Genomic DNA, 16,029 nt, shown 5'->3' with positions numbered 1-16,029 from the left:
CGTTTTGTTTCCGGTGTGTTGTATTGAATCCACGTTTCATCCCCAGTCACGATTGATGTCAAAAACTTATCCCCTTCATCATGATAACGTTCAAGGAACTCCAAAGATGATGCCATTCATCGAGTTTTGTGGCCATCTGTCAACATTTTTGGGACCCAACGTGCACAAAGCTTTTTGTAGCCGAACCGTTCAGTAACAATACAGTACAAAACAGACCTTGAAACTTCTGTAAATTCCATAGACAAAGCAGTAATGGTGAATCTGCGGTTCTCTTTAATCATTCTGTCAACTTGTTGAATCGGGTCATCTGAAACAACAGATTTGCATCCTTGGCCCCCTTCATCATGCACATACCTTACAGCCATTTTTAAACTTTCGACACCATACCCGCTCAACACCATCACTCATGAAGTTCTCACCGTACACACGACTCCTTCTCCGATGGATTTCTGCAGGACTATGGCCTTCAGCCTGTAGAAAACGAATCACACTTCGCAATTCACACTTGGCGGGAGCATCGATAATGGTGAACATGTTTACTTGGCTATAGCTCAATGCCGACTGACGCCTGAATGTCAACAATGGCGGAGTGTGTAGTGCGAGAGCTGCGCTGTCATTTAAACATTTAAACATTTAAACATTTAAACATTTAAACATTTAACATTTAAACATTTAAACATTTAAACATTAAACATTTAAACATTTAAACATTTAAACATTTAAACATTTAAACATTTAAACATTTAAACATTTAAACATTTAAACATTTAAACATTTAAACATTTAACATTTAAACATTTAAACATTTAAACATTTAAACATTTAAACATTTAAACATTTAAACATTTAAACATTTAAACATTTAAACATTAAACATTAAACATTTAAACATTTAAACATTTAAACATTAAACATTTAAACATTTAAACATTTAAACATTTAAACATTTAAACATTTAAAACATTTAAACATTTAACATTTAAACATTTAAACATTTAAACATTTAAACATTTAAACATTTAAACATTTAAACATTAAACATTTAAACATTTAACATTTAAACATTTAAACATTTAAACATTTAAACATTTAAACATTAAACATTTAAACATTTAAACATTAAACATTTAAACATTTAAACATTTAAAATTTAAACATTAAAACATTAAAACATTAAACATTTAAACATTTAAACATTTAAACATTTAACATTAAACATTTAAACATTTAAACATTTAAACATTTAAACATTTAAACATTTAAACATTTAAACATTTAAACATTTCAACATTTAAACATTTAAACATTTAAACATTTAAACATTTAAACATTTAAACATTTAAACATTTAAACATTTAAACATTTAAACATTTAAACATTTAAACATTTAAACATTTAAACAATCAAACAATTCAACTTGATTTGATTAGGCTGTCTGTATGTAATGCGGTTACGGCCAAACGCGTTGATCGAATTCGATGAGATTTAGCAGGAATATTCCTTTTTCAACTGCGAGGCGTTGTATGCACAAAGTTTTCTGAAATTTTGTATTTTAAGGATGATATGGAAAGAAAAGGAATATCTCCATACTCTGATATCACTATTTATATATCATATACTTTGAAGATAGGATCAATCAGACTATAGAATTATTTATAATCAATCAGCTGACAAGTGGATTATTCATTGCATGCATCATACAGATGTCTGGCCATGTCTATTTCTATACAGAGGGGTTTCAATATTTTTATGATGCGTGCCCATCAGTATCAATATTCCCACATTTGAAAAACAAATTTAATAGGGGATTGAAAATAAAATTGAAAATTATTAACTGATCTGGATAATGCAGAAGAAATCATGATATTCTCAATTGACATTTTTTCTTAATATAGATGATAAATATGCTATTTTTATCAGATGGAAAGATTATCACGAAACTGGATAAATCATCATATGGGATATAAAATCAAACGTGAACTGAGTTCATTAACATGATTGAGTTTTCGGTCTTGGAGAAAACAAATAACAGTTTTTAAGAGTAACTTATGATTGAACAGTGGATTGTGATTCAACCAGAACAGGTGACATCAGATAGTTTTGGATGAGGTACCTGCGTGAGGTCTACTGTTCACAGAACTACTAGTATTATTGGAGATATAATCGTCAGACATGCGCGGTTGGCTTTCTTCAACTTCTACACTAAACCAGGCATAGACTTGAAAGACCACACATGTAACCAGCTATAGAAATGAGTAGTGAAAGATTGGAGATTCTCCCTTTAATCATTTGTGAAATATGAATAATTTATACCATTATCAGTATTGATGAATAACTCACTTCATAGTAACAGTTCCTTCTGAGTTTAACTTTTCATTCCAGAATCGTCCCAGCTGGAATATTCTGCTCGATCTTGCATTCAAAAATTTTGTCTGCAAAGAGTCCATATGACTGCTAAATCTTATGGGAGGAGACTGATTGATTCCATCTGATCTTTTTCCCAAATCCTTGAATGCAGCATACCTCATACTGTCCCATGTAAAAATGTATCTTGGTCGGTATGGAGAGGGTTCTTTCTCTTCGTCTCTGAAAAAGTGTGGTGATCATAAATAAGTTGTACATGATTAGGGATGTCAATCCCGGGATCCCAGTTCATTTTGATACCTAACAATCCCGGGATATTCCAGCATCAATCCCGGGATATTCCAGCATCAATCCCGGGATTTTTGGGATTAGAAAACCTGAAATTGTGAATCTTATTTACTAAAAACAATACAATATAGAATCTATTCATGGTGATGAATATGAGTTTTTATAACTAATCCATTGTTCTGAGTCTTTCACTAATTTATTCTACAGGCACAGCCTACAGTTGCATATTCTTACTGTATATAGTGTACTCTGAACTGGCTGAATAGAATTCGCATTGTCAGTTCACATTATTCGCAGAATGGTTGTTAAGTCTCTACACTTGTTTCTGTTTACACAGCACCACTTATTACCAGTCTAGATGGTGCAATTTTTGCAATAGTGCTGATGTCACTCAGAACTTTGAAAAGACTTAAGAAATCAGAAATAAACAAGCACTTACAATTCAATCTCTGTCCATTTAATCCTCTTCTCTTCTCTTCTCTTCTCTTTCCCTATCATAAGTAGAATATCTAGTTGAAGTAAATATAGTTGACTCTACGAAATTTCATTCAGTAGTGTAGTACTGTAGTGGTTCAGCTTTTGCGTTGTTCGGTCAGTAAAGCATTATGGTGTTACAAAAAGTATTCATTTTTATTATTAATATTATTAATTCAAGTAATAATAATTTACTTCACAGTATTAGAGAAATGGAGTGGAATTCAAAATGGCAGCTCTAAGATGGCAGACCAAGATTTTGAAGTGATGGAATAGGAGTTTTTCTCAATTCAAATTGGATCCCAGATGGATCCTATTGTTAAATTATCCTTGTATAAGAAATATTATGACGTTTTAACAACTCTGTATAGATAATCTCCAAGCATTCAATAAGTCTCACAACTGTTATCTTAGCTAGCTCCAACAATAGAACTTGCCCATCCAATAACATGAGAGTGACTCACCTACATATCTCTGTTCATATTGGGGATATGAACATTGGGGACATCTAGACTGCTACACAAGCTCTGAATCCACCAGATCACAGAACACTGAGAAAAAATAATCCAGAAAAATAAGGATATGAAAGAGAAATTGAAAACTCTCTTACTGTTTTCCAATCACTTGAATGTTGAAAGGTGGAGAGCTAAGCATCTTCTCTAGCCCTGGTAGACTTGGTATTTCTAGATGCAGCCTTCCAACTGGAAAAAATTTCATTCTCTCTTAGAAAATATGAAAATTGAATGAAAAGAACACTTTTCTAATAGTTGATGATATTTTTACTTTATGCTACAATCTTGTCCAAAGAGTTGGGCATGGGCCAATTTGCTATTATCTCGGTTTGGGTGGTGGTACAAAATTTTTTCTTGGTGGTACAAAAATGGTACAAATATATGGTATAAAATAATTTCAGTTTTGTTGATGGCGGGGAGCAAGTGGACATAGCTTAGAATGAGACTCTCTGATATGTGTGGGGTGGCACCCCATGCAGCAATTTGTTCAAAATCATCTCAACTCAGTATTCTGCAAAGGGCCAACCAGAATGCAGTCTTTCAGCAAAGGAAAAATATAAAATCTCTTTATCTATGCTTTCAGTCAACTATTCTCCAGTTAGGTCCATGTTATGATGGCAGTATTTGACCAACATTGATTATGCCATTCTTGTTTATCATCTGGCAAAGCAGATGGTGCTATTCTCCTCCAGATCTGCAACCTTGTCGGATCGTTCTTTGAGAATGTAGAAGTATAATTGAGAACCCTACAAAAATTATTTATCATTATTTTATGATACTGAGAATATTGTTCTATGACTCTGGAATTTGAGAATGAACAAAAAGAGACACTCAGAGAATAAATGCTGTAGGAATAATGAATCTCTTGTGCCAAAGTTGTTGAGTTCCGAAGTGAGAAATATGGTGATAATGAACAGAATCGGGAAACTGGACACTACTGTAGGCAAGGCAGATTGAAATAAATTGACTTTTATGGTTGGAACATGCATTGAGGATGAGAGGAGAGGTGGCCCAATAGGATACTAAATTGGGATCCACCTGGAAGAAGAAGGAGATATAGACCGCCAGTGCTGTGAAACAAACATGTGTATACTACTCCATTATATCACCATAACTATAATACGATTATATAGTTACTGTAGTGTAAACCAATTTGATAAATAGGGATCTTGTTATAGTAAGCTATAATTATTTAACAATATTTACAATTTCAATCATGGAAATTTTATATTTGATCATTGAGAAATTTATATTATTCACGAATAAAAATAATAATCGATAACATGGATTAACAGTTGATATTACATGAAATATATATCTATAAGATATATTCCATGAATGACAGTGGCAAGGCAGAGAATCGTCAATGCTGTTTTCCATCTTTCTCCACTGGAGTAACGTGGACCTCACTAACAACTCTGCATCATTTGCAGCACCCTACCTGCTTTCTTCAGTGACCAATTAACCTTTTGGGGGGGTGGAGGGGAGTATGAAGGGGAAGGTTGCATAGTTTTAGTCTGCCTGTGAATGTGTGACTACTTTGTTTGTGTTTTGAACAAAATTGCCACCAATTGACAAGTTACGAATGATTCACAGATTGATGGTAAGCAATTGGAAATCACCTCAGTGGAATTGCTTCAGAGCTTTCTTCTGTGGTTGTGAAGCATTTGGGGAATTGAATAGCATTGATAATTTGATTAGATGGTGTGCCGAGCACTGTTTCCAATTCAGGTCTTTTCCCAAGTTATAATAGTAAATTTAATATGCAATAGTCAGGAGCCATCATTGTGAGTTCTCTCTCTATGATGAACGGCTATGACTTCGAGTTTCCTAGGATAAATATCCAAATTTTGTGGCTCCGAGTCGTCGAGAAATGTAGATTATGGGATCATCTCTCAAACATAGGTTCCCTGTCGCAACATGGAGTGCGATAAGGAGTAAAAAAGCAAGATATTACAATTATAGCAAACTAATGAATTTGCAGCTACTATTATTTTGGTCCTAATGCCCTAGAAGCCACGCGACAATTGACCAGATAAAATTCCATTCGCCCAATAGGAGACCTGTTTCTTAATACAGTAGTAGGGCGATTCCCCAGCTGAGTGACCAGATTACATTTCAGATGACACTTTGCTAGGAGCACTACAAGAGTAAAGATGTAGTCATTATGTTTCGCCCTTTTTGGGCAAGTTTATATTATTAGTTGATATAGGAGATAGTTTTATTTTCATTAAGGTTAAAATTTTCTAGTAGTGTCGTGTCCTGGAAAAATTAATTGTGCAGTTCTATTTTCATTAAAGCATCATGTACGAATAATTTTTCCTTCAAATAACCGCTAAGCGGTTCATGTGTAACCCCAAACCAACTTCATGTACCACCCATTTGGTTCTGCAACTTTATGTAACAAGAAATCCATTCGGATGACAGATCTAGGGACGTAAGATTCCGCCATCAAGTCAAATTCAACCGATAAAAGTTCACTGCCAAAAACAAGGTACTGTAACCTCGACGATAAAGCAACGTACAGACCAACAAAAGTGCAGTGTAGTGAAACAAAATGTTCATTCAAGAATGTCAATCAAAAGTTGGGATTCGAAATTTATGAAATGGGTTATTATTGACAAAAATTGGGTTCAACAGGCTCTTCTTTCTTAAGTTTTTGCATTACAATAATTTGTTATTCTATGACTGATTGCTATTTGAACGAGGAATAGTACTGCGCCCCCAAATCACATGAAGAATGTCAACAAGGTAACATGAAATAGTTGTTTCCTTTTTCTGATTTTAGTTGCCAATGTTTATTGGAGTTGTTTGTAGTTGTTTGGAGTTGTTTGTTCAAAGTGTAGTGTTAGTTTATAGTAGAAATCTAATAAATCAGGCATGGCAAGATTAATTGGAGTTTTCTTGACAATAGCCTGTTCACCTGCATGAATTAAATACAGACTCAGGTATTTTCAAGATGTGTTGGCCTGTTTCCAAATTCTAAATTTCATTCCAAATTATCTTTTTATCATCTTTTTGAAGACCAGTCACAATTGGAGAAGATGTTATGTTATTTCTTCATTGGAGGAGTAGGAGATTGATGTCGGTAAGATGGTATATACTGGTATTGATGTCGGTAAGATGGTATATACTGATATTGATGTCGGTAAGATGGTATATACTGGTATTGATGTCGGTAAGATGGTATATACTGGTATTGATGTCAGTAAGATGGTATATTGAAGGAGAATTTAGTGAGAGGGATAGTGTTGAATACGGTGTCATTCAGGGCAGCACCCTGGGACCAATATTGTTCCTGATTTATATTAACAACATTTCCCAACTGAACACAAGAAGCAAAGTACTCCTATTTGCTGATGATACAATTGTTATTTCAGCGGGTAGAGAGTGGGAAGAAGCCTATGAGAATGCCTGTTCTGACCTATCAAAAATCAAAAATTGGTTTGACCACAATAGTCTATCAGTTAACTTGAGCAAAACCAAATATATACCCATTGTGACCAGGAATCAACCAGACCCAGGCTCAAGGCAAATCAAGATGCACTCCTGTAGAAATATAGGATCATCAACCTGCACTTGTGGATCTATTAATAGAGTGGACCAGTATAAGTATCTTGGGGTCATGTTTGATTATCGTCTGAGTTGGGTTCCTCATATTCAGTGTTTAAAACAGAGACTGAGAAGATTGTTGTATGGGTTTTCCCAATTGAGCCATGTGCTGAATATCAGACTGTGCAGGAGGATCTATCATGCCTATGCACAGTCAGTATTGGAGTATGGCATTATTGTTTGGGGGTAGTGTCATCTGCAGGTCTTGAACCTCTTGCTGTCACCCAGAGAACAATTTTAAAAACAATTTTGAAAAAGGGATCAAGATACCCCACAGCGCTGCTGTTCTCGGACTCCCCTGTGCTCAACATCAGACAACTATACATCAAAACATTACTCAGTTATATTAGGAAACATAAAGCAGATCTATTCATCAATATCGAACATAATTATCAAACACAACATAGGAACAACCATGGATATTATATACCTAGATTGATACACGGAACTGAACTCAAATCACCATACTATTTAGCTCAGATTTTATACAGGAATGTTCCAGATATTGTGAGGGAGGCCGAGAGCAGCAGCAATGTGATTTTTAAAAGCTCGTTGATGAAATGGCTCTTCAGCATAGGCTGGATTGGAGCTGAGAGGCTAATTCACTCACCTTACACCTAGCAAGAGTAAATGCATTGGGGAATAACTTTATACATTAATATTTCGAAATGCTAAATTCATTTATACACTCATACCTTACGTTCAAGTATTTAGAGTTTCAAAACATAATAGAGGCTTATAAAACAATGAATTACCTCCGGTTTTTGGGTCCTCTTGCTCTCCCACTCTAGATATCAAGCTACACCCAACACTATATTATGTTGTCACTTATAATTCACCTACTGTTATCTGAATCTTAGTTGTGTAATTTTAATTACACATATTGTAATTTATAGTAAATATAATACCATAATTATAACTACTTAGTGAATAATACTGCTTGCAGGAACTGTCCCCCAATCTCAGACGCATAGTCTTACTGGGGGAATTCCACTCAATCAATATGTTCTTTCTACTGTTTATGTAAAATTGTGATTCTTATTTTGTTGAATATCAAATATAAATATGTACATGTATTGTATGCCAAGTGGAAATAAACGAATTGAATTGAATTGAATATACTGGTATTGATGTCGGTAAGATGGTATATACTGGTATTGATGTCGGTAAGATGGTATATAGTGGTATTGATGTCGGTAAGATGGTATATACTGGTATCGATGTCGGTAAGATGGTATATACTGGTATTGATGTCGGTAAGATGGTATATACTGGTATTGATGTCGGTAAGATGGTATATACTGGTATTGATGTCGGTAAGATGGTATATACTGGTAAATACTGGTATCAATGTCATCAATGTCTCATTCTCCCAAGCACTGTGTTTTGTCAATCAATTATATAAGTGTTTTGATTCACTTTTTTGTGAAGATTGGCTCCCAACTTTTTACTGATAAGCTTGTAATTTATATTATATGGATGATAAATTATGATTGAACTTCAGTTATAGAAGTATGTGGCTTGTGATGAGAGAGTAGATCATCAAGGCCAAACACCATTTGAATACTGATCAGTAATGGTCACCATTATGAGTTATAAACCACAGCTGCCTCTTCTACTACCCATCAGAGTAAACCCTGTCTGTACTGTTATGTAGGTGAGATATTGGTGTGAAAACGTCTGATGGCTGTTTGGGTTGGTGTATCAAAAATGCTTATATCGAAAACTTTCCTTCAATCTCCTTTGGCAGCTCATTGATCATGAATAGTTCTGTACTAGTGGAACTCACATAGGTCACGAGTTTGTGGGTGGAGAGACCAAACCTCACCACTGCTCAAAGAGAGGTGGCCATTCAGGCAAAACTTCTCGAGATAGATGAAGCTTTCGACCCTGCAGAGTTTCAGAGGAAGAAATAGAGGAAACCAAAGAGTCTAGTGATGGGTGAAACTCCAGGCACATAAATGTGGGTCAAGCAGCTGAGTCAAGGGTGATGAGGCGCCAGGCGCCCTTGAGGGGATTTGGCGACCCCTCCACCAGTGGAAGGGCCTACAAAAAGGCCAGTAGTGGAACTTACGTGGGTTACAGGTTCGTGGGTTGAGCTTTCTCCGTGTGCATTCCTGGAGTAGATGCTTAATTAGGAGCACACTGGGTTAATGAATGAGTGATTCAAGTCCAAACAATCCTACTTTTTTTGCTGGGAGTTTTAAATTTTGGTGGAGATTATTTATATAATGTTTTGACAAATAAACTATGGAATGTGTGGCCAAATCCAATTGGAATGATGAATGAATCAATTTCAAATCAAACTGTATCTCCACATACATTTTGGCTATACAGTCCAACCCTTGACAAGCTCTCCTGGTGTGAATCTGATCAAGCTCCTTCTTAGGAGTAGATTGCATCCCTCAATCTGAGTCAAGAGTAAGTGTTCTTCTCTCAAATATTCACTTAGAAACACAGCGTCTAGAATATAACACAATCATTTTGAAGTGTCTTGTCATGGAGAACAACATTAACTAGATTGATTGACAATAATTTTCAACTCACTGAACTTAATTGCATGAATTTTTCCCTGTTCACTTTTGAAGAATCTTACATGCTTTATTTGTATATAAGTTTCACCATTGAGGAGAATTAATCTTTGTACTTCAACTCCATCTGGATAATATACACGAGCGGTGTCTTTCACAAGCATTTTATTCACAACTCTGGTAAAGTCATCTTCCTGCAAACAAGATTGAATGGAAAATATTCTGAGAAGAATGGAAATTTCACGGATTGAATGGAATGTGATCAACATAATCTCTTTGAAATGATCTGTTCGATCAAATAGAATTTATAATGATGGCAAAATAGCATACATACAGAAAGAGATGTGTGTGTGCAGGGCTGAAGGCTAGCTACACACACATCAATTTTTGTTCATACAATTTCTTGCAGTCCTTATGAATTCTATTGGATTAAAGAGATGATTTCAAACAGATGATGTTTGTCTATTTCCGTTCAAAACAGAATTTATAAGGATGGCAAAATATTGTATGAACAAGAATCAATGTTTTTGTAACTGGCTTGATAGGGGTGGAAATCCTCTCCTAAGTTTCTCCTAAGAGTATCCTAACATACTCAGACTCCGTCTGAGTATATCACGGAATTGAAACAATCAATCAATCTGTCTGCATCTGTCCACGTCTCCATGCAGACTTTCTATTTTTTGTACGTCTGCCTGCATACATCTGTATTCAAACATTAGTTTATTGAACACTATAGTAAACGCAAATTTGGAGAGGCAGGTGATGGTGGCTCCATCTATGAGAGAAATTGGTTAATTTCAAGCAGTAAAAAAAGTTCAAATAGTTTGTCTGCTTCGTGTTTGTTTACATTCAAATGTCAGCATAACCTGACTTCTCATTGAAAATATTTATTTTCAATATTTTTCAAATTCGGTAATACATTTTATTCTAACTGAATATTTTGGAATGGACATGAGCATTTCATACATTTTATGAGCACTATACTTAATTCAAATTAACTCCCGACTTGGGATGGACATGCACAGCAGATAAGGCATACAGTGGTAGGGAAACAAGGGCTGCTATTTTGCCGGCTATTGTTCTCTTATTTCCATTGAGTATTCAAGCGCTCATGTTGAACTTAGGAAGTCTTTTCTCTGCAATCACAGTCTTGAATGACTCTATTCAACAATTTGACAACTATGCTTCCACCTATGACTCAATCCATCACTGCAATTGGCTGATCTCCCTCCATTTCTCTGCAATGCAAGTCTGAAGAAGACTTGCATGAAGTATAATTCAAGCCTTCACTAAACTGTTGTAATTGTACAAGTGTCGAGTATTTGTTTTTCTCTAAACCTGATTTAAAAATTGTCATATGATTGACACATCTCCAATATTTTGAAAAACATATGCGATTTGAAGCTTGAAATGCACCAATTCCGCTCAGATATGATGCCACCATCACCCACCTCACCCAAGGTCTATAAATACAGGTCATGACACAATCCTGTGATGCATTGCAAAATCGCCATTTCATGGGGTTCTAGTTCACCAATTTTCAAATTTATAAGCTGTTATCATTATGGATTGAACAACATGATGTGTTATTTTGTAATATTGTTCAAGTGATATTGCTTGGCTTTGAATTGTAAAATAAATTGTTCCGACAGGATATAATAGTATTCAGATTCCAACTAGGAACTGAATTGTTGATTTTGGTATTCAATTGATTGTGAACTTGAAACTCTTTTTTCCTACAGTTACCTTGGGAAGTGACGATTCCTGCACTGATTACAGAACGCAAAGATTCACTTTTCCGCTCTAGTGCGGGAAAAAATTTTTCTGCACTCTAGATTTGCAACATGGCAACACAAAATAGTTGGTGGGTTATATGGAGTATTAGTGCACGAAAACAAAAATTAAGTTGGTAAAAATGACTGTGGTTAGAATTAGATAAGAATCATTTCAATGGCTACCCTACATTTATAATAAAATCCCAATCTAGAAATCCAAAACAAGAATAATGTTCATCTAATAATCATCATTAACGAATTCTCATCATTAAATAATAAATAATAGTTCTTTTCTATTGATAATTATTATTTCAACTCCAAGAAATGAGAAAAGTAGCAAATATACATATATTATAAAATTCGAATTTTGAGGTTAAATGATTACCGTTCGATATTCATTGTAACATATTTAATTTGGATTGATAAATAAAAATCCCTAGCTGAAATATTCATAGGTCTAAGTGAAGTAATTGGCTAATATCGCCAAAGAGATAACGTAAAGATTAGATAATATCAGACGACCTGGCTAAACTGTACAACAGCCTAAGAGGAATGGAAATATATTTACTGATCGGCGACCTAACGATCGACAGAGCCATACAACGTAGAATCTGACCAAACACATTGGCAGAAATTTATTGTGGCAAAACAGTATGCAATTTGAGGAACTAAAGGTCTCACGTGGCTAATTATTGTGATGTATGAAACAAATAATAACCTATAAAAAATTACTCAACATGTAAAGAGCATATTTAAAAACCCCAACAAAAATAATTAAATGTATTAAGGAAGTAGGAGGTTACTGGGTGCATGAATACTGTAATAATTTGCATGCACCAATCAAATAGTGGCAATTGATAGGCGGCAATAGTGAGCCGATTCAAAAATATTTGTATATATTTCTACAAATAAATAGAATTTATAAAAAATTGTTGTATAGTCTTCGTTTTGGATATGGCCCGAAGGCAAAGAAATTATTAAATATATAACATAAGTAATAATTTAATATTTTAATACGGTTTATTTGAGCCTTGAATGGCAGAGGACTAGAATATTCAAATTTTTATGCAAATTTGGAAATCAGAAATGAGAATTGTAAAATTGAGAAACGAGAACCACACTCGCCTGCCAACTGCCACCATGAGAGGTCACTAAAAATTATAGAGCGTAATACCTTGCTTTATCTTGTAATAATTTGATGTTAAATTGAATTACTAAATTTCTTATAAGACTTTGTGATGATCTTATAAAGCAGAGGTCATTTTTAAATAATTTTGTAACCCCTTGGAAGAGACGACTCCGGCTACAATAATCCAGGACCACCAGGAGTTGGATCGACATCAGCAGCTCATAAGAAAATTCCGACACGTGAGTGAAAAATATTGAAATAGTGATAGGGCGCCCTCAGTGCTTCGAAATTACATAAGAATCAAAGCTAGCTCGTTGAAAGGGTTCTCTTTTAAATTAAGAATTTGGTAAAAAATACTTGTGCAAGTAAATGTAGTATTAAAGGTATTTTATTAGAAAGTAACGAATCAATCCACATATCAGAAGATCTATCAATCAAAGAAGTATAAAATCTAGGCTGTTAATACATATTCATATGATCATTAATTTCTGCAATATAATTTGCGATAGTTTGTTGTAGCTCTGATTCACTAGATGAATTGCTCTATTTATTCCTATAATTTATTCCGATCCAAATCTCGCACCCTGAGATAAAAAATATATTTATTACAAAGAAATCTATTAGATACTATAGAATTTAAAATATATATATTTGGATTACTAGTTGTCAATTTATCATGCTGACCTAAGAATTTAGTCAAAAATAGAATTATCCAAGTCGACAGGTATTAGCAAGCTGATATCGCAGCTACATGCAAATAAATGCATATGATCATAAAAATAAAAGCACATGGTAACGTTTCGTGCTATAAAATTTGAAGAATAGTATTTAGCCTGTGATATTTTATTGATTTTGATTATTGTTTTATCTTATATTATATATTTTTTGTCGCTCTATATATTTTTTGCTCTGATTTATTTTTTGCAATATTTGTTAATATATGTATCAAATTGTTTATGGTGTGCGATTTATTTTTATTCCTCAATACTATAGGATAAGTACCATATATATATTTTTTAATAAATTATCAGTATTATTTTTATAAACTCCTTGATGAGCCCATTAATGTATGATGACAAGAACATGTCGTACTAAAGTGAGACTGTATCCTATAAAAAACCACGACCTGATTTTTATAATTATTAAAATATTCCATGCTCTACCGACTGATGCCAAGCAGGAGGCTGATCGTTATTTAACTATAAAAAATAATGTGACATCATATAAATGAAAATAATAAAAAACATAACAATACTACAATAAATATTCTCTGTTGTCTATGTTATTTTTATTAATATTTTTCAGTCTACTTTGAGCATTTTTCTCGTTAATTTGAGCAAAAGTCAAAATTTCTGAATCATGTTTCAGTAATTTTTAGCTGGATGAAACAAACTTAGGTACGATTCTTCCCACTAGGTCGCGCGCTTGTCGGTTCAGTCAACAAGCTGTTGGCGTATATTTTTAATGTGAAGTTTTTGTTCCATCTGTATTTTTTCTGATTCTCGAATGAATAAAAATGAGAACTTTGGCTGAGAAATTTCAACTTCAATTGGATTATTAATTTTTTAATGAATTGAAGTTGCTATTAATAACAGCATCACACACACACACACAAACATTTGATGGATTTCAGCCATCATTTTAACCATGATCATTCAATCAACCACTTCTCATATTCAATGGTAACTGTAGGAAAAATTAAATGTGAAATACGTGTGCAAAGTTCCTCTGCTGCACTCAAGAAGCCATTCCGCCCTCGCCCACGGCTCGGGCATAAACGTTTCTTTTGGTGCAGCAAACTGTCACTTTGCGCACTAGTTGCACAAATAACTATTGAAATTGTCATCGCATATTTCTGTCTTGTCCCAATGCCTTTTGAATCATAATCCTTGAGTTACGAGAATAAGAACAGATTTTAATAATAAATGAATGGATAATTGAAGCATTTATTATTGAAATTTCATTATTAAGAAATTGAAAACACGAATTCACATATGATCTGAACTAGAATATTGTTTTGAAAATGCTCAATTTTGTTTCAAGCAAATTGAATCAGATTAGATTTTCAAATGTATCACCATAAAGACCCCATAAAATGGCCGCTCCATAAGTAACATGAGTGTCATAACCTGTAATTATAGAACTTGACCTCACGAATTTGCATTTACTATAAACCCTTGTAACTGTGCAAGTGACAAGTATTTGTTTTTTTTTTTCTCTAAATAAAACCTGATATTTGAAAATTGTCTTAAGATTGACACATCTCAAATATTTTCAAATATAATATGTCAATGCACAATTGAAAAAGGAACATACCTATCAAATTCCATAAAAATCTTTTAACGCGTTACGCCGTAAATGCGCAACATATGAACATTTAATTATTTAAACATTCAAACATTGAAATATTAAGACATTCATACATTCAAACATTCAAACATTTGAACATTTAAACATTTAAACATTTAAACATTTAAACATTTAACATTTAAACATTAAACATTTAAACATTTAAACATTAAACATTTAAACATTTAAACATTTAAACATTAAACATTTAAACATTTGAACATTAAACATTAAACATTAAAACATTTGAACATTTGAACATTAAACATTTAAACATTCAACATTTAAACATTTAAACATTTGAACATTTAAACATTTAACATTAAACATTTAAACATTAAACATTTAAACATTTAAACATTTAAACATTTAAACATTTAAACATTAAACATTAAACATTTAAACATTTAAACATTTAAACATTTGAACATTCAAACATTAAAACATTAAAACATTTAAACATTCAAACATTTAAACATTTGAACATTTGAACATTTAAACATTTGAACATTTAAATTATGGATGAAATTATGGATGAAATCCATCGAATGTTTGTGTGTTTGATGCTGTTATTAATAACAACCTTAATTCATCTAAAAATTAATAATCCAATTGAAGTTGAAAATTCTCAGCCAAAGTTCTCATCTTTATTCATTCAAGAATCAGAAAAAATACAGATAAAACAAAAAATTCGCATTCAAAATACACTCCAACAGCTGGTTGGGATGACTGCAGAATTGCTGAACCGACAAGCGCGCAACCTAGTGAGAAGAATCATACCTAACTTCGTTTCATCCAACTAAAAACAGTATTCAGATATTTAGACATGGTTAACTTCCTAAATTACCGAAAAATAATATAAGTAAACTGAAAAAAAATTTCATAAAATAATATAGACAACAGAAAATATTTTATTGTAGTATATTCTGATGTTATTTTATCAATTTCATTGACATGGATTTGGAATGGTAATTATCTAACCTGAAAATTTGAAT

General features: G+C 33.2%; 1 protein-coding gene across 1 annotated transcript in view; it reads right to left on the bottom strand.

Moving 5' to 3' along the window:
- The window catches only part of LOC111050857, a 201,553-nt gene that overhangs the window by 18,655 nt on the left and 166,869 nt on the right, over positions 1–16,029 (bottom strand). Inside the window, exons 26-28 of the mRNA XM_039440722.1 lie at positions 9,798–9,975; positions 3,737–3,827; positions 2,341–2,586 (exon numbers count right to left, since the gene is read on the bottom strand). Of these exons, the coding sequence (XP_039296656.1) occupies positions 2,341–2,586; positions 3,737–3,827; positions 9,798–9,975 (515 nt within the window). The remainder of the gene's footprint in view (positions 1–2,340; positions 2,587–3,736; positions 3,828–9,797; positions 9,976–16,029) is intronic.

Source organism: Nilaparvata lugens, chromosome 14, assembly GCF_014356525.2.
Source record: "Nilaparvata lugens isolate BPH chromosome 14, ASM1435652v1, whole genome shotgun sequence".
NCBI classification, from domain to species: Eukaryota; Metazoa; Arthropoda; class Insecta; order Hemiptera; family Delphacidae; genus Nilaparvata; species Nilaparvata lugens.
The sequence above is the reverse complement of the archived record's forward strand: the minus strand, read 5'-3'. Positions and strand labels throughout refer to the sequence as shown.